Source organism: Mesoplodon mirus (assembly GCF_964341445.2).
Source record: "Mesoplodon mirus genome assembly, chromosome: 2".
Taxonomy (NCBI): domain Eukaryota; kingdom Metazoa; phylum Chordata; class Mammalia; order Artiodactyla; family Ziphiidae; genus Mesoplodon; species Mesoplodon mirus.
In genome coordinates this window covers 207,970,622-207,990,990 of record NC_138977.1, presented here as the reverse complement: position 1 = coordinate 207,990,990, position 20,369 = coordinate 207,970,622, and the positions used below count along the sequence as shown (strand labels likewise).

The window sequence follows — 20,369 nt, the reverse complement described above, 5'->3', positions numbered from 1 at the left end:
AAATCTTAAAATTTGTATGGAGACACAGAAGACTCCGAATAGCCAAAGCAGTCTTGAGGGAAAAAAATAGAGCTGGAAGAATCAGACTCCCTGACTTCAGACTATACTACAAAGCTACAGTAATCAGACAGTATGGTACTGGCAAAAAAACCATAAATATAGCTCAATGGAACATGATAGAAAGCCGAGAGGTAAACCCACGCACCTATGGTCAACTGATCTATGTATGACAAAGGAGGCAAGGGTATACAATGGAGAAAAGAGAGTCTCTTCAATAAGTGGTGCTGGGAAAACTGGATAGCTACATGTAAAAGAATGAAATTAAACACTCCCTAACACCATACACAAAAATATACTCAAAATGGATTAGAAACCTAAATGTAAGACCGGGCACTATAAAACTCTTAGAGGAAAACATAGGAAAAACACTCTTTGACATAAATCACAGCAAGATCTTTTTTGGTCCACCTCCTAGAGTAATGGAAGTAAAAACAAAAATAAACAAATGGGATCTAATGAAACTTAAAAGCTCTTGCAAAGCAAAGGAAACTGCAAACAAGATGAAAAGACAACCCTCAGAATGGGAGAAAATATTTGCAAATGAATCAACAGACAAAGGATTAATCTCCCAAATATATAAACAGCTCATTGTGCTCAATATTAAAAAAAACAAACAACCCAATCCAAAATTGAGCAGAAGACCTAAATAGACATTTCTCCAAAGAAGACATACAGATGGCCAGGAAGAACATGAATAGCTGCTCAACATCACTAATCATTAGAGAAATGCAAATCAAAACTACAATGAGGTATCACCTCACACCAGTTAGAATGGGCATCATCAGAAAATGTACAAACAACAAATGCTGGAGAGCGTGTGGAGAAAAGGGAAACCTCTTGCACTGTTGGTGGGAATGTAAATTGATACAGCCACTGTGGAGAACAGTATGGAGGTTCCTTAAAAAACTAAAAATAGAATTACCATATGACCCAGCAATCCCACTACTGGGCATATACCCAGAGAAAACCATAATTCAAAGAGAGACATGCACCCCAATATTCATTGCAGCACTATTTACAATAGCCAGGTCATGGAAGCAACCTAAATGCCCATTGAAAGATGAATGGATAAAGAAGATGTGGTACATATATACAGTGGAATATTACTCAGCCATAAAAAGGAACTAAATTGGGTCATTTGTAGAGATGTGGATGAATCTAGAGACTGTCATACAGAGTGAAGTAAGTCAGAAAGAGAAAAACAAATATCGTACATTAATGCATATATATGGAACCTAGAAAAATGGTACAGATGAACCGGTTTTCAGGGCAGAAATTGAGACACAGACATAGAGAGGAAACGTATGGACACCAAGGGGGAAAGCAGCAGGGGGGGGTGAGTAGTGGTGTGATGAATTGGGAGATTGGGATTGACATATATACACTAATGTATGTAAAATGGATAACTAATAAGAACCTGCTGTATAAAAAAATAAATAAAATAAAATTCAAAAAATAAAATAATGTGTGGGTAAGTTTTAGGCAGCTGATAAAGCATACAGGAGGACATGGAAGCAGAAAGAACAAAAGAAAGGAAGTACTTTCAAGAGGATGGAAAAGAGAAGTTTGGCAGAATGAGCTAGTTGGGAAGAAAGAGTCCAGAAAAGTAAAACAAAGGCTTCTTTCGCAAGATCAGAGGATTTGTGACTTGTCCTAAAGAAAGTGGAACCCATGAAGGTTGTGAACAGGTAGGATAAATAATAATGTTAAATAAAAATAACTGACAGCATTTCATAAGCACTTGCTAATTGTCAGGGGCGTTTTAAGTGTTCTGTGTACATTAATCCATTTCATCCTTACAACTACCCTGTGAGGTGAGCTTAAATTAATAACTGGCCTTGCAGTGATCCATAGTGTTCAAAGCACTTTCCCAGACAGTATTTAATTTCATTTTCTCAACCTTGCTTTTAGGTAGTCATTCTTGAGATTTAGGGACAGAGAAAGGACTTTGGCTAGATTTGAAGGGGTTGGAAAATAATAGTCTGCAGGCCTGCACACTACCAGATTTTGTTAATAAAGTTTTATTAGAATCCAGATGCAATCATTCTTTCGTGCATTGTCCATGTCCACTTTTGTGTTACAACCAAAGAGCTAAGTTCTTGTGATAAAAACTATAAAACCTACAAAGCTAAAACATGTACTCCCTGGCACTTTATGTAAAAAGTTTTGTCAACTCCTGGTCTAGAAGAATGGAAAGACCTTGGACTGTGATTGCTTCCATTTTGAGCTCTACCAATAACTTCAAGCAGGTAGACTTGAGAAATCAAATATATGCATACATAAAGCTGTTACTGTGGACTCCACACAAAAAAGATGATGAATAGATAACACTGAACCTCAGAAGTCTTAAAGGTTAGTTATTTAAAACCCACAGATTCTAATTTACTATGAATCTGATCAATTGTATAGGATAAATTTGTAGGATAATTCTTTTTCTTTTTTTTTCCTATTAAAGCTAAAACAAGAAGAAAAAAACAAAACAGTTGGAAGGATTTACTTATCTGTAGACTGAAGTCTCCTTAATGTGAGGTTTCAACTGTTTAGGCAGTATAACTCCTTATGAAATATTGACTAAAAACCATCAAATTTAGCCAACTTTCTGCACTGTACCATTAGTACAGCATCTTGTATGGTATCTAATGTTGAGGCATATAATGCATAAGAATCTATTCTTTCTCCGAACTACACATTCCTTTGCAATATCTATTACTCATTCTAACCCTTAATTATATAGCCTTTGAAGTATCTCCTAGATTATCCATGTGTATCTTTTCAGCTAGATTATAAATTTATTGAGGGCAAGGAAGGACCTTGTCTTCTACTGCTGCTATGCATTTCCCACAGCTCCAAAGTGAATTAATTTGATTCATCAATTAACTAAAAAATAAAAGCAGTAAATTAAAATGTTAATAATAGATATAGTGTGTTCGTATGATGATTTGGCTCTCTGTTGGGTACTTTCTATGAATAAACTGTAATCTTCAGAGCAACCAGAAAGGTAGTTACTGATAGCCCTCAAGGCTAAGCAGAAGGTTCAGCTTCAAAAGTTGGGAATGGGGCTTCCCTGATGGTGCAATGGTTGAGAATCTGCCTGCCAATGCAGAGGACACGGGTTCGAGCCCTGGTCTGGGAAGATCCCACATGCCGCGGAGCACCTGGGCCCATGAGCCACAAGTGCTGAGCCTGCGCGTCTGGAGCCTGTGCTCCGCAACAAGAGAGGCCACGACAGTGAGAGGCCCGTGCACCACAATGAAGAGTGGCCCCCGCTTGCCGCAACTAGAGAAAGCCCTCGCACAGAAACGAAGACCCAACACAGCCAAAAATAAATAAATAAATAAAAATTTATAAAAAATGTTGGGAGTGATCCAAATTATCATGAGCTGGATTACAATTTGACCTTCTTTTTTTCCATTTAGGTATAGAAAGGTGGTTTCCAATAACTGCACTGATGGGGTGAGAGAACAGTACACGGCCAAACCACAGAAGTGCCCAGGGAAGGCCCCGCGGGGTCTCCGGATCGTCACCGCTGATGGAAAGCTGACAGCGGAACAAGGGCACAATGTTACTCTCGTGGTGCAGCTGGAAGAGGTAGGACCGAGGCCCGTCTCCCCTCTACCTTCTAGAGCCAGTGATTTTTCCTAAGGAGTCATGGCTCCCTTTACATGTCTTTTTGTCTTGGTTTACATATATATATATATTTTTTTTAATTTTGTTTAAAATTTTTATTCTACTTTTAGTTCCTTGGTTTATGTTGTTGTTATCATTTCACTTTCTCTGACACATTTTTTCAATTTTTTTTATTTCATTGTAAGTTGTTCTCTCTTACTAAATCTCTCACTTGCTAGGGATTTTCTTTGGATTTAACCTTGCCTTGTTGGCACTTTTAGCAAAATGTTTTCTCAGAATACATCAATGGTATTCCTAGAATGACTTAACACACATACATACTGAACTAACCTAAAAGCTGCTAATGCTGTCTTCTTCTCTTAACCTGAAGTCTTGGCTTTTCTTTCTAAAGGCAACATGCTGGTCATAAATATAGCATCAAGGCCAATCTAAACATAATTGAGTATAATTTCTTTGACAATTAATAGGTTTATTTTTTAATAACACCTCAGGGATATTATTATAAGCATCAATTATTATTTGCCAAATTATGATTGTCTGAAATTTATGAGTATTTAGATGGTAGGATAAGATGACATTTATGTATTTTAGAATGTACACTGGTGTGTTTGTCATCTTTTAAATGAGGAAGATGATCTCTAAAGGATAAACACTTTCATAAAATTATCTCAATTATTAACTCAGGTATGCTACCTTCAACCATGTTTTCTGAGTACCTAAAATATGGCCAACACTGTTCTAGGCCTTGTGAATACAATGAGATTTTAAAAGTTCATAATGACACCAGGATGAAGATATACAATATTGACTTACCCCATCCTCTTCTGATAGCCCAGTGGCTCTCTGCTTTAATATGCATAGGAATTACCTGGTGGGCATGTTAAAACAGTTTCCTGGGCTCCATCGCCAAAGATTCTGATGCAGTAGTTTGAGGTAGGACCCAGGAGTATGCATTTCTAACAAGGTGGTAGGTTATGCATCATACTTCAAGAAAAAAAAAAAAAAAGGGAAGGAAACAAGGGCAACATCAAGAGGGATAGACCAGTCTGAGAGGTTCTAGAGTGTGACTTGAAGGGGAAAAGATGAAGCAGTTAGGATTACATTGTCAGGTTTACTCAAAATACTTAGTATTTTAATTCCTGTAGAAAGAACTATGAACTAAATGAGTTTGCAACCCTGGCTCTGATGATGCTGTTGCTTTTAGTTCAAGGACCACTTAGAAAACCACTACTCTAACCTAATACTCTTTTCTACTATCTCCTAATAAGTGCCTTTTAACCATACTCAGTTTTCTAAATACTAATGTTCCCCAAAGTTCTTCAGTTGGAACTAGAAAGAGCTGGGCCAATTTAGACCAATTGGAGTTGCTTGCATTTCACAGAAATAAATCTATAGGGACTTCTGCCTGAGGTTGTGACAGACTAGCTTGCTGCAAACCAGATATATATGTATTATTTAGAGCAAGAGTGAGAGAGAGAGTGGGAAAGAGAGAGGCAGACATAACACACAGAAGGAGAAAGAGGATTTGAGAAGCTACAATTCTTTTCTTGAGAGATGGGAAATTCATTGTGATGAGTCTAACATTTTATGCTGTATTTCCCCTCAAGAACCTTGCCAATTCATACATCATACTGTATAAGAGGTCAGACTTTCAGATCCCCAGTAGAAGGTGAGATGGAAAGTGTTGGCTAAACATCTGTTGGTGGACTTACAAGCCTGGGAAGATAGAGGTTGGACTTCAGCATTACCAAGTCAGCTGGGACTGATGATGTCAAAACACAGAGAGAAGGGAAGCATAGAGAAGTCATACAATATTCTGTGTCTTTTGTTCCCTTGAGTTATCTGACAATATCTGAGGGATACAGACAAAATAGAAAGTAGTCAGTTAAGAGGATGTGAAGTCAAACATAGGTTTTAGAAGTATTACATTTGGGGGAGATAAAAAATTTGAGGTTAGGGACTATCAAGAGGAAAGCCCTGGTGAACGATAGAAGACTAGGTTCTGGAGACTCCTGGAAAGCTCTATGCTAGGAGTAAGGACGAAATAGAATTAGACCAGAATCTCTACACCCTGAAATCACAACTGACATTATTTCAGTCTTTGAAGGGTTAGAGTGATTTTCCCCCCATTTTAAATGTCTGTCAGAAGCTATAACAAATCCTCTTTAGGAAAATAACATACATCAGAGGCCTTCCTTGTTTTTTGTGTGTAAAATTTGGGGTGTTTAAATAATTACAGATATATCAAGAAACAGGGGGCTTCCCTGGTGGTGCCGTGGTTGAGAGTCCGCCTGTCGATGCAGGGGACGCAGGTTCATGTCCCGGTCTGGGAAGATCCCACATGCCGCGGAGCAGCTAGGCCCGTGAGCCATGGCCGCTGAGCCTGCGCGTCCGGAGCCTGTGCTCCGCAATGGGAGAGGCCACAACAGTGAGAGGCCCGTGTACCGCAAAAAAAAAAAAAAAAAGAAAAAAGAAACAGGACCAAGAACAGGAAAAAAGCAACAGAGGAAAGAATAGTTGCCTGAGATATGATTAATATGTTTATGAATATGGGATAAGATATAAAATTTAACCCCACAGCAGTCATCAATAGGAGGCAGTAAGCAAATGGAAGTTATAGAAAATAAAGCTATAATTACTGATATTGATCAACATCAGCATGAAGAAATAAATGCCAGTACACATATAAAATGGAACACCAAACAACAATGAAAAACAGCAAACTATTGCTACATACAGAAATGTGAATGAATCTCATAGCTAATATTGAGCTAAAGAAATCAGACTGAAAAAAATGCATATTATGTGAGCCTACTTAATTAATCTGCAAAAAACAGGCAAAACTGATTTATGGTGATAGAAATGAGAATAATTATTACCTTTGAAGGGGGAGTAGAAGGGAGGATTTTGGTGGTATTAGTGATTTTAAATTTCTTGGTGATTAATGAATGCATTCACTTTGTAAAATTCAAGTTGTGTATTTAATGATATGCATATTTTTATATGTACTATATTCAACAAAAAGCTTACTTAAAAATCACTTTAGAAATTCAAATAAAACACTTAGTATTTAGGTCATTAAACAATAAAGAAAAAGAAAACTGTTAGGGAGGGATTCATTTTCCAGGCCAATCCTATATCCTATGATGAAGGTGAAGGTCCCTTTCCCAGAGACATAAGGAACCTCATTATGATACTCAGAAGGACATCATCTTTTGAAGCAGCAGATGTCAATGCTGGAGCAGGATTCAGAATATAGATTTTTATTTCATTTTGAAGAATACAGTAGAGCAAGATCTGAAACAAGAAATCAGGCCTGGTCAGCTCCAACCTCTGTACACCCTCCAGGGACAGAGGCCAGGCTCTCATCTGTTCAGTGTTGCTTTCCATGTAACCAAGATTATCAGGCATCTCAAACTTGGCTGGGTGATGTGGGAACAGATTGGGGAATCTGGTTCTAAGATGTGTAAATTCATGCCTTCTGGGCACAAAAAGGGGGGAAAAAATGAGTGAGCTCATTCCACTTGAATGGGCAAAGCTACAGCAGCAGGGATGAGTCTGCTGCCTGCACCTGTCAGAATTGGCCCCTTGATGCTCTTGCCTCCTAGTACAAAGCCCAAGCCCTAAGGACTGTCCCCATGTCAAGAGGCCCTGGAGACCTCACATTTGATTGTGAGATCCTGTGCTACTGAGTCACAAGCTCACCTTACAGAAACCACCTCAGTTTCTCTATTAATCTCTGGATTATATACGTAGGCATGGCTGAGGTGTGTGATAAACAATGCAGAATACGGGACAACAGAGTGTCTCAGAGAAGCTGAGGAGCACTGAAACTTGACACGATAATGATTCAGATGTCCTACGCTGATTGAGCACTAACTATGGTCCAGTTTGTGAGTGTTTCATGCATTGTCTCATTTAGATCCCACTGCAGCCCTATGCGAGTAAGTACTGATATTATCATTATCACTTTATAGATGGCACAGCCGAAGCACAGAAAGGCAGAGTAACTCACCTAAGATCACACAGCTACTAAGTAATGGAGCCAGGAGTCAAATCCAGGATCTGTGTTCTCCTGCCTTTCTACTGCTTCTCTGTGGCGGAGACAACCATTTTCTGGCAAAGAACTTCATGTATTTCCTAAGGCTCTCTAGAGACGCTTGGCAGGAGTAACAAAGATCAAGGGGTAGAAAGAACAGGCAAAATTACCTACGCCCAAACCAGTCGGCGCTGTGGCTGCTGCTGTATTCTTAGACACTCGTCAACATGTAAATCAAGAGTTTCCTCCTGGATTTTCTGAGAATATTCTTGGTTTGAGATCAGCTTGTTGAAAACTGTTTCAGCAAAGAGAGCGGCCAAATCCTCCTCTTTGCAATTTATTGAATGGCTACAATGTATCTAGTGCTGTTTGATCCACTCTAAAGAATGTTGGAAAATGTAGGATATGAATGCAGTACTCAAGGACTTTAACATCCATGTATACCAAACTTCTCCTGAGTCTTAGGTATGAATTAGGTTCTAATATTGCTAAATTAAATTTAAACCCCACACAAACAAAAACTCCTGACATGTGCCACTGGTGATACGTGGGTTCTCTACGTCCTCCTCAAAATTTCTGAGTTCACTTCTCATTTGAATTTGTTGCTCCTAAATTTACTTTATGAATAGAGTGTCTGATTTACCCCCATACCTAGTGCCAATTCTTTATAACAATAGGGATATTAATGCCATGCTTCTGATGCCCCTAAAGCAGCAAGTCCTCCAGGTGCCAAAGGAACCAAGAGGTCCCTGCTACATTTTGATATGACACCGTAGTGTGATTAATGAGATGTGGGCAGAAGACTCTCCAAGCCAGTGTAATATTTTATCATTTGGGCACCAAAGATCATGCTCCTGTGTCTCATGGTTTATTCCTGGTTCAAGTTTCTCCTCTAGACTTGTCTTCTGCCTGCAAGGCTAGGTTGGACTGGGGACTGATGCAACCCTCCCACCTTTCTTTGTCCCCAGTTACTTACATACAAACCCTTCCGTGTAGGCTCCATCTCCTATGCGTATCAACTAAAGCATTAGAGACCTGAGGACTGAACCGTTCCACCAACTAGTTAGATATGTGTTTATATGTTCTTCAACAAATATTTTACTGAGTTCCAATTTTATGTCATGTACTTTTCATTTATGAGTAGACATATTTCAGCTTGTGAACTACATGTTTTGGGTTAACTAGGACCTCTGCTGTATCAAGTTTTAAGTAAAAATCTAAACACACAAAATGGAAAATACCAAATATTTTGTATTCATTCAAAACAAAAAGAAAATTAATTTACTTAATTAAATTATAATAATGATCTATGTTAGATTATTATAGATATCTATATCTATATTACTAATCTATAATAGCAGTCATCTCTTTTTGGCATCTCCCAATAAATGATCAATATTATTAAGATAGGAATCATATCCTGCCTGGTTGCAGCTCTAGCATCTCTGCTTACCATGCCTACAATATTGATAGGGACTCAATAAATGTGTGTGGATTTGGATAGGCTTCCCCAAGGAGTGTAGAGATAAAGTCTAAACTTAAAAGGAAAAAGGCTCTTAAAATTTGAATAACATCCCAAACATGTTAAAGTCTTCATCTGAAATCCAAATCCCTTCCTTTATTCTGTTCTAGTGCATGTCCTAATTCTAACATAAGAATATCAATGAAAACCTTGCTAAAACCAGAGCAAAGAAGAGAACTTCTTATTGACTGAAGATAATCAAAGGCTAAGTACACTGATGCCAACGTGTAACTCCATGTACGATAGGATGTGCGTGAGCCAAAATTTTGCAGATTTGACAAATGCAGGAAATGGAATCCCTTTTTGTAAATAGCATGTGAGCCCACCCCCACATCTAGGTGACACAATGACATCATAACACAAGTCCTTCAAAATCCTACAGCTTGTGTGACAAAGTGAAAGAGCGGCATGGACATATATACACTACCAAATGTAAGGTAGATAGCTAGTGGGAAGCAGCCGCATAGCACAGGGAGATCAGCTCGGTGCTTTGTGACCGCCTGGAGGGGTGGGATAGGGAGGGTGGGAGGGAGACGCAAAAGGGAGGGGATATGGAAACATATGTATATGTATAACTGATTAAATTTGTTATAAAGCAAAAAATAAAAAAAAAATCATTTAAAAAAAAAAATCCTACAGCTTGGTTACTCAGAGAAACGCATAATTCTGTTGAAGTTGATGAAAAGCTCCCGTGTCAGGAACCCCATCCCTGCTGCTTTGAGGATTCTCTCCAAATTTACAATAATAAAAGAATCTTCATTAGAAGCAACAAGGCAAAGGAGCCAGTCTTGCTTCCAACCCAGACTCACTCATTATGGCAGATCCAAGAACACACACACATGCACTCACACACTCACACTCACACTCACACTATGCATTTATGCATCACTGTTTTCTTAAGGACAAAGAACATTGATCCAGGAACCAACCAAGAAGGGAGAGGAGGAATCCATGAAGTTGTGTTTAAGAAGCCAAACATTTTACATTTTATGACACCTGAATTTTAGGAAGCCGATCGATGGTGTTTTGCAGTGAGACCCCAGCAATGAGAGGTAGCATCTCTGTCTGAAGACTTGCTTAAGATGGATGTCCTCTGGGCCACTAATGAGCACCTAGTGAGGCTGTAGACTTTCAATGTGATAACTCGGCTTTCTAGAGAAATCCAATGCGAGAACCTGAAGGCACAGGATGGATGGCAAAGGGCCTAATCAGTCTTAAGAACTCAACAAAACTGATTTAGAAGGCATTCATTTGAGAGGACTGCTACGCAGAAGTAGTGTCTGCATGTTATGGGAAATAATTAAATCTGTTTTAAATAGCTGTAATAATAAAGAGATGCAATTTGCTGCATAATTTAAGACTTTTAAATTAAATCTGAGGCAAGGGACTACAATTAAAAACTTTGATCTGTATGTCATTGTTTTAATACTTCCATTTACATACAAAGACTGGAACTTAATAAGGAAAATTCATGATTATAACTTCTTCTGTGAGATTTAACTCTGAAACGTGAAGGCTGTCTCCTCATTAAATGGATTTCAATGAGCTGTAATTTCACATACATTGAAAGACTTATGACCACATAAAAGTAACCACAGTGTAATAGCACTTCATAAATACTGCAGATGCTGCCAGCCATCAGATGATAGAGAAGTTGACTTTTGATAATTTTTTTGTGTCTGCGAGACACTTATCTGTTGAATTGATACAGGAATCTGATCTACTTTTTCATCTGCAGAAACAGTTGGCATAAAGAGTTAGCAGGAAGTGTTAAGTCCAGGCAGGTGTCACTTTCCAGCCCAGATCCAACTCAGAAGGTTCAGCTGTTTTCTTCTTCCACACAAAGGAATGGGAGCTGATTTCAGTGAGCCATGGAGATTTAAGAGCCTTTCTCATGCATATATAATTCCTTACTCTGTTCGGCTTTATTCTCTTTGAATCTAGCAAGGTAATTGAGCCCTTCATTTCTTCCCCCTTGTTGCTCCGGATTAAAAAGGAAAGAAGGAAATGAGGCAGGCAGTATAGGTTGTCTTTAAGAAGGCTGATGCCTGAAGTTCAGGTTGTATTCAGGTTAGCAGCTCTCTCTAAGGCTCCACTTTTCTCTCTCCTCAATACTGGTCCACATGCATTGGTGTATTTCTATTCTTTAGGGTTTCAGAGAATAGATGTTTGCAAAGAACTCCAGTCTGCCTTGACAAGCAAAGAGAGATACTTGGCTCATTACTGAGAGATCCAGGACAGTGAATATCCCAAGGGCAGGAGTCATGAAATAGTCTTCAGTTTGGATTTTCAATCTTTCACCCTGTCTGCTTCAGGCCTTCCAACACTGGTGTCCACCACCCCTTGAATCAGGGCTTCACCAAACCACACAGTTCTTGCCCAAGTGTGTAACTTCCTCAGGTTTCTGGCTTTGCATTTTGCCATTCATTATTCCATGGCTCTCTGTCTTACCAGCTCATTCCACTGTGTAACCCACCCTTCACGTGCAATGGGAAGTCTCCATCACGTGACAACAGCACTTGGATAAGTTCTGCATCTTTGCCAAAGAGTGGAGATTATTTCAGCAGCCTGGAGGAATGTTGGAATATGTGTGGATGTCCAATAATGCCAATTACAAGAATAATAGAATTATGAGAACGACAGTTTACCTGGCCTAGAAATGACAACTAGGATCATCACCATCTGCCCATCTTTATAGCTAAAGAAATTGAGGTCCAATTGTAAAATGCATTTCAAGGGACATTCAACAAGGTCTTCTAACTCTCAGGTCACCACCTGCCTTCTTTAGGGCACCTCTTCCACATATAGAGATATGGATTTCTATAGATCTCTGTAAAGTCACTTACACCTCATAACAACTTAATAACTTGGAAAAGTGATGAAGTGACATCCAGGGCAAGAAATCAAATGTCCATTTCATAGACAGGATCTCATGACTCAATTAAGTCCACCAAGTGATGCTAGGTATAAAAATTCTGAAAGCTATTTAAAATGTTGACAGCAGAGCATAAAACAGTGTAATAATTTCAGTATTACTGTTGTTATTGTGTGTGTATGTGTGTGCACACGTGTGCACGTGCATGCACATTATCATTGGTTAATATGGTATTCACCAGTGTAGCAATGTGATCTCTGGGTGGTACGATTATGAGCAATTTGAATTTTCTTCTTCCAAATTTTATGCATGTTCTACAGTTTTCTCGAAGAATTCATCATGGCTTTTCTTTCTTTGTTCTTCTTTCTTCTAATAAGGTCAACATATTTCTATTACATATTTTACTAGTAGGAGAAACTCATTGTAGGTTTATTCCTAAAGGAATCTCCCTACTACTCTTTCTTTCAAAATGTAACTTGTTCTTATGACATACCTGAATGTTTACTTTTAGAGGGATTTTTTTTAAGTCATTCAAAAACATTTATACAATTTACGTCATTGGGCAGCCCCATAGTTTTCCTGCCAAAGGCTACTGGGGTGATTCCTGAAGCCACCATGAAGTGGTAACAGTATAGCAATGCCTTTTACCACCTAAAAAGGGTTTTGAAAGCACAGTGGATCAAGGTTCTGACCTCTCTGTACCACAATGTCTAGATGGAGTAAGGAGGCCTTTGCTTATGGTCATTTGTCTACTTACACAAGCCAAGTGTTCCTCCTGACTTATGGTGTTCTGTTCCATTCTAAGCCAGACAAGTACAGAAGACATAAAAATGAAATTTGGAAATTTGCTGTTCATTTCAACACATGGTGCTACAGCTTATTTGTAAGTGAAGGATTAAACCATTTTGTGATGTTCTAATAGGAAATTCTTGGTCTGAGCATTAGATCCAGAAATATTTGGATATTTAGTTAGGCAAGTTCCAAGGATCATAGTCCTCAAAGAGGGGTCAAGCCATCTGTGTTTCATCAGAGTGAAGGCAAAATACGCATCCAATAAAATTATTTGGTGGGTCCATAGCCTGGTCTCCCTGGCATCACTGGCCTTGTCAGACCTGAGTTTTCTGGTGAAATCATAAAACCCCATGGACTACCCTCCTTACTGTTGTGAATGTTCTCCCTTCAGGTCAAAGCATCCAAGTTTACTGTTGCCTTTGCTCCCAGAGAAGCCCGAGGTCTGCATATCTGGAGAGATGCATGTGCTATTGAAAAGCATCTCCGAATAGGCAAGGGGAGGAGGTTGAGTCTATATTTTGCAATTGTGCCAATATCTAGATATCTTGGGATTATGTCCAGAGCTCAGTTTTGAAACTGAATAGAAGCACATAGGGAATGCTTCAAACCAGACAGCCAGGAAACACTCTCTCCCAGCTGATCTGGTGTGGCAGCCTCAGCATTCAGCAATAATAGTACCTCTCGGAAGGGATGCCAGAGAGGATCAAGAGCTAGGAGCAGAACATGGGGCATGTGCAACTGCCTTTTATCATAGACTGGTGTTGTCCTGTGCTACAAGGACTCGGTTGACCACTATAAAATGGCAGTTCCAACAGTGTCAGCAGTAGATTCCTGTTTACAGCCATCTCACTCTTTGTCAAACACTCACATCATCAGAGGTCTTCACAAACGCGCTTTGTAGCTTCCATGGTGTTTTCTAGAGTGTGGAGTATTACACCGGGCTCCTCTCACATCACTATTTAATGAAGAATTTGATCTGTGCTGGAGTTCCTCTAATGGGTTTAGCTACTGAGGCTTACCAAATGCTCTCTGGTTTTACATATCAGTCAATCCATTCTTCAGCATCCACCTGGGAATGAGCACATGGAATACTTTGAGTGCCTTCTGAACAAGAAGTAGTAGTGGAACGTGGAGTTAAGAAGAGCTTGGTTCAAACTAATCTTGTGACTCTAGGCAAATTTTAACAGTCTTTTAGGTCTGAGTCTTTTAGGGATGAAGATTCAATGAGGGAGAGACCTTCAAGATGGTGGAGGAATAAGACATGGAGATCACCTTCCTCCCCACAAATACATCAGAAATACATCTACATGTGGAACAACTCCTACAGAACACATACTGAAAGCTGGCAGAAGACCTCAGACTTCCCAAAAGGCAAGAAACTCCCCATATGCCTGGCCGTGTGACTGACAGGGTCTTGGTGCTGACACCAGGTGTCAGGTCTGTGCCTCTGAGGTGGGAGAGCCAAGGTCAGGACATTAGTCCACCAGAGACCTCCTGGCTCCACATAATATCAAACAGTGAAAGCTCTCCCAGAGACCTCTATCTCAACACTAAGACCCAGTTCCACTTAATGACCAGCAAGACACAGTGCTGGACACCCTATGCCAAACAACTAGCAAGACAGGAACACAACCCCATCCATTAGCAGAGAGGCTGTCTAAAACCATACTAAGTTCACAGACAACCCAAAACACACCAGCAGATGCGGTCCTGCCCACCAGAAAGACAAGATCCAGCCTCATCCACCACAACACAGGCACTAGTCCCCTCCACCAGAAAGCCTACACAACCCACTGAACCAACCTTAGCCACTGGGGACAGACACCAAAAACAACAGGAACTACAAACCTGCAGCCTGAGAAAAGGAGACCCCAAACACAGTAAGTTAAGCAAAATGAGAAGACAGAGAAACACACAGCAGATGAAGGAGCAAGGTAAAAACCCACCAGACCAAACAAATGAAGAGGAAGTAGGCAGTCTACCTGAAAACGAATTCAGAGTAATGATAGTAAAGATGATCCAAAGGCTTGGAAATGGAATGGAGAAAATACAAGAAACGTTTAAAAAAGACCTAGAAGAACTAAGGAGCAAACAAACAGTGATGAACAACACAATAAATGAAATTAAAAATTGTCTAGAAGGAATCAATAGCAGAATAACTGAATCAGAAGAATGGATAAGTGACCTGGAAGATAAAATTGTACAAATAACTACCACAGAGCAGAATAAAGGGAAAAGAATGAAAAGAACAGAGGACAGTCTCAGAGTCCTCTGGGACAACATTAAACGCACCAACATTCGAATTATAGGGGTCCTGGAAGAAGAAGAGAAAAAGAAAGGGAATGAGAAAATAGTTGAAGGCATTACAGTTGCAAACTTCCCTAGTATGGGACAGGAAATAGTCAATCAAGTCCAGGAAGCACAGAGAGTCCCATACAGAATAAATCCAAGGAGAAACACCAAGACATATATTGATCAAACTAGAAAAAATTAAATACAAAGAAAAAATATTAAAAACAGCAAGGGAAAAACAACAAATAACATACAAGGGAATCCCCATAAAGTTAACAGCTGATCTTTCAGCAGACACTCTGCAAGCCAGAACGGAGTGGCAGGATATATTGAAAGTGATGAAAGGGAAAAACCTACAAACAAGATTACTCTACCCAGCAAGGATCTCGTTCAGATTCGATGGAGTAACTAAAACCTTTACAGACAAGGAAAAGCTAATAGAATTCAGCACCACCAAACCAACTTTACAAAATATGCTGAAGGAATTTCCTAGGAAGGAAACACAAGAGAAGGAGAAGACCTACAATAAGAAACCCAAAACAATTAAGAAAATGGTAATAGGAACATACATATCAATAACTACCTTAAATGTAAATGGATTAAATGCTGCAACCAAAAGGCATAGACTGGCTGAATGTATACAAAAACAAAACCCGTATGTATGCTGTCTACAGCAGACCCATTTCAGGCCTAGGGACACATACAGACTGAAAGTGAGGGGATGGAAAAGATACTCTATGGAAATGGAAATCAAAAAAAGCTGCAGTAGCAATTCTCATGTGAGACAAAATAGACTTTAAAATAAACACTATTACGAGAGACAAAGAAGGACACCAGAGAATGATCAAGGGAACAATCCAAGAGGAAGATTTAACAATTGTAAATATTTATGCATCCAACATAGGAGTACCTCAATACATAAGGCAACTGCTAGAAACCATAAAAGGGGAAATTGACAGTAACACAATCATAGTAGGAGACTTTAACACCCCACTTTCACCAATGGACAGATCATCCAAAATGAAAATAAATAAGGAAACACAAGCTTTAAATGATACATTAAACAAGATGGACTTAATTGATATTTATAGGACATTCCATCCAAAAACAATAGAATACACTTTCATCTCAAGTGCTCATGGAACATTCTCCAGGATAGATCATATCTCGGGTCACAACTCAAGCCTTGGTAAATTTAAGAAAATTGAAATTTCATCAAGTATCTTTTCCGACCACAATGCTATGAGACTAGATATCAGTTAGAGGAAAAAATCTATAAAAAAATACAAACGCATGGAGGCTAAACAATACACTACTAAATGACTAAGAGATCACTGAAGAAATCAAAGAGAAAATCAAAAATACCTAGAAACAAATGACAATGAAAACACAGTGACCCAAAATCTATGGGATGCAGCAAAAGCAGTTCTAAGAGGGAAGTTTGTAGCAGTACAATCCTACCTCAAGAAACAAGAAACATCTCTAATAAACAACCTAACCTTACACCTAAAGCAATTAGAGAAAGAAGAACAAAAAAAACCCCAAAGTTAGCAGAAGGAAAGAAATCATAAATATCAGATCAGAAATAAATGAAAAAGAAATGAAAGAAACGTTAGCAAAGATCAGTAAAACTAAAAGCGGGTTCTTTGAGAAGATAAACAAGATAGATAAACCATTAGCCAGACTCATCAAGAAAAAAAGGGAGAAGACTCAAGTCAATAGAATTAGAAGTGAAAAAGGAGAAGTAACAACTGACACTGCAGAAATACAAAGGATCATGAGAGATTACTACAAGCAACTATATGCCAATAAAATGGACAACCTGGAAGAAATGGATGAATTCTAGGTAAAGCACAACCTTCTGAGACTGAACCAGGAAGAAATAGAAAATATAAACAGCCCAATCACAAGCACTGAAATTGAAACTGTGATTAAAAATCTTCCAACAAACAAAAGCCCAGGACCAGATGGCTTCACAGGTGAATTCTATCGAACTTTTAGAGAAGAGCTAACACCTGTCCTTCTCAAAATCTTCCAAAATATAACAGAGGGAGGAACACTCCCAAACTCATTCTATGAGGCCACCATCACCCTGATACCAAAACCAGACAAAGATTTCACAAAGAAAGAAAACTACAGACCAATATCAGTGATGAACATAGATGCAAAAATCCTCAACAGAACACTAGCAAACAGAACCCAACAGTGCATTAAAAGGATCATACACCATGATCAAGTGGGATTTATCCCAGGAGTGCAAGGATTCTTCAGTATACGCAAATCAATCAATGTGATACACCATATCAACAAACTGAAGGAGAAAAAACATATGATCATCTCAATAGATGCAGAAAAAGCTTTTGACAAAATTCAACACCCATTTATGATAAAAACCCTCTAGAAAGTAGGCATACAGGGAACTTACCTCAACATAATAAAGGCCATATATGACAAACCCACAGCCAACATCATTCTCAATCATGAAAAACTGAAACCATTTCCTCTAAGATCAGAAACAAGACAAGGTTTTCCACAGTCACCACTATTATTGGAAGTTTTGGAAGTTTTAGCCACAGCAGTCGGAGAAGAAAAAGAAATAAAAGGAATCCAAATCAGAAAAGAAGAAGTAAAGCTGTCACTGTTTGCAGAAGGTGACATGATACCATACATACAGAATCCTAAAGATGTTACCAGAAAACTACTATAGCTAATCAATGAATTTGGTAAAATAGCAGGATACAAAATGAATGCACAGAAATCTCTTGCATCCCTATACATTAATGATGAAAAATCTGAAAGAGAAATTAAGGAAACACCCCCATTTACCATTGCAACAAAAAGAATAAAATACCTAGGAATAAGCCTACCTAAGGAGACAAAAGACCTGTATGCAGAAAACTATGACACTGATGAAAGAAATTAAAGATGATACAAACAGATAGAGAGAGATACCATGTTCTTGGATTAGAAGAATCAACATTGTGAAAATGACTCTACTACCCAAAGCAATCTACAGATTCAATGCAATCCCTATCAAACTACCAATGGCATTTTTCACAGAACTAGAACAAAAGATTTTACAATTTGTATGGAAAGACAAAAGACCCCGAATAGCCAAAGCAATCTTGAGAAAGAAAAACAGAGCTGGAGGAATCAGGCTCCCTGACTTCAGACTGTACTACAAAGGTACAGTAATCAAGACAGTATGGTACTGGCACAAAAATAGAAATATAGATCAGTGGAACAGGATAGAAAGCTCAGAGATAAACCCACACACATATGGTCACCTTATCTTTGATAAATGAGGCAAGAATATACAATGGAGAAAAGACAGCCTCTTCAATAAGTGGTGCTGGGAAAACTAGACAGCTACATGTAAAACTATGAAATTAGAGCACTCCCTAACACCTTACACAAAAATAAACTCAAAATGGATTAAAGACCTAAATGTAAGGCCAGGCACTGTAAAACTCTTAGAGGAAAACAAAGGCAGGACAGTCTGTGACATAAATCACAGCAAGATCCTTTTTGACCCACCTCTTGAGAAATGGAAATTTAAAAAAAAAATAAATGGGACCTAATGTAACTTAAAAGCTTTTGCACAGCAAAGGAAACCATAAACAAGAAGAAAAGACAGCCCTCACAATGGGAGAAAATATTTGCAAATGAAGCAACTGACAAAGGATTAATCTCCAAAATATGTAAGCAACTCATGCAGCTCAATATCAAAAAAAACAAAAAACCCAATCCAAAAATGGGCAGAAGACCTAAGTAGTCATTTCTCCAAAGAAGATACACAGATTCCCAACAAACACGTGAAAGGATGCTCAACATCACTAATCATTAGATAAATGAAAAACTACAATGAGGTATCACCTCACACTAGTCAGAATGGCCATCATCAAAAAATCTAGAAACAATAAATGCTGGAGAGGGTGTGGAGAAAAGGGAACCCTCTTGCACTGTTGGTGGGAATGTAAATTGATACAGCCACTAGGGAGAACAGTATGGAGATTCCTTATTAAACTAAAAATAGAACTACCATATGACCCAGCAATCCCACTGCTGGGCATATACCCTGAGAAAACCATAATTCAAAAAGAGACACGTACCACAGTGTTCACTGCAGCTCTATTTACAATAGCCAGGACATGGAAGCAACCTAAGTGTCCATCTACAGATGAATGGATAAAGAAGATGTGGCACATATATACAATAAAATATTACTCAGCCATAAGAGGAAACAAAATTGTATTATTTGTAGTGAGGTGGTTGGACTTAGAGATTGTCATACAGAGTGAAGTAAGTCAGAAAGAGGAAAACAAATACCGTATGCTAACACATATATATGGAATCTAAAAAAAAAAAAAAAAAAAAAAAAAAAGAATGGTTCTGAAGAACCTAGGGGCATGACAGGAATAAAGACACAGATGTAGAGAATGGACTTGAGGACACGGGGAGGGGGAAGGGTAAGCTGGGACGAAGTGAGAGAGTGGCATGGACATATATACACTACCAAATGTAAAATATCTAGTCCAAAGCAGTCACATAACACAGGGAGATCAGATTGGTACTTTGTGACCACCTAGAGGGGTGGGATAGGGAGGGTGGGAGGGAGACGCAAGAGGGAGGATATATAGGGATATATGTATATGTATAGCTGATTCACTTTGTTATAAAGCAGAAACTAACACACCATTGTAAAGCAATTATACTCCAATAAAGATGTTAAAAATATAAAAATAAAATGCTATATATAACAAAAATATTTTAAAAATTAAAAAAAAAGATTCAATGAGAAACTATAGAGAGAAATGCTGTTATTATTTCTGGGACAGAAAACTTTTGAGAAATGTTCTCTCTCTTTTCCCTTAGTGACCATCAGGGGATGTTCTAGAACAATCTTAGCACAATTCATGTAATAAGTCACATGCCAGAGGTCGCTCTTATTGAATAAGCACAAGGGGGATAGCGCTTCTTTCCATGAACTCCTTTCCACCTGCTGACAAAATCTCTTCTTTGGAGGCCAGAGCAACATTATACCATAGTTATCTCCTTTTCTGTTTCTTCTTGAGACTCAGCTATAAAAAGCCTTGCCAGTCTAAGTCTAAAGTTGCTAACCTGAGTCGCATACCCTGGAATAGGATATGCAAGGCAAAGTT

The 20,369-nt window shown here is 38.7% G+C and overlaps 1 protein-coding gene across 7 annotated transcripts in view; it reads left to right on the top strand.

Annotated features, from left to right (window-relative positions):
• SORCS1 (sortilin related VPS10 domain containing receptor 1) overlaps positions 1-20,369 on the top strand; it is a 562,818-nt gene that overhangs the window by 478,864 nt on the left and 63,585 nt on the right. For all 7 annotated transcript variants that reach the window (XM_082611124.1, XM_082611122.1, XM_082611123.1 and 4 more), the window contains exon 18: positions 3,477-3,648. In XM_082611124.1, coding sequence (XP_082467250.1) covers positions 3,477-3,648 — 172 coding nt within the window. The remainder of the gene's footprint in view (positions 1-3,476; positions 3,649-20,369) is intronic.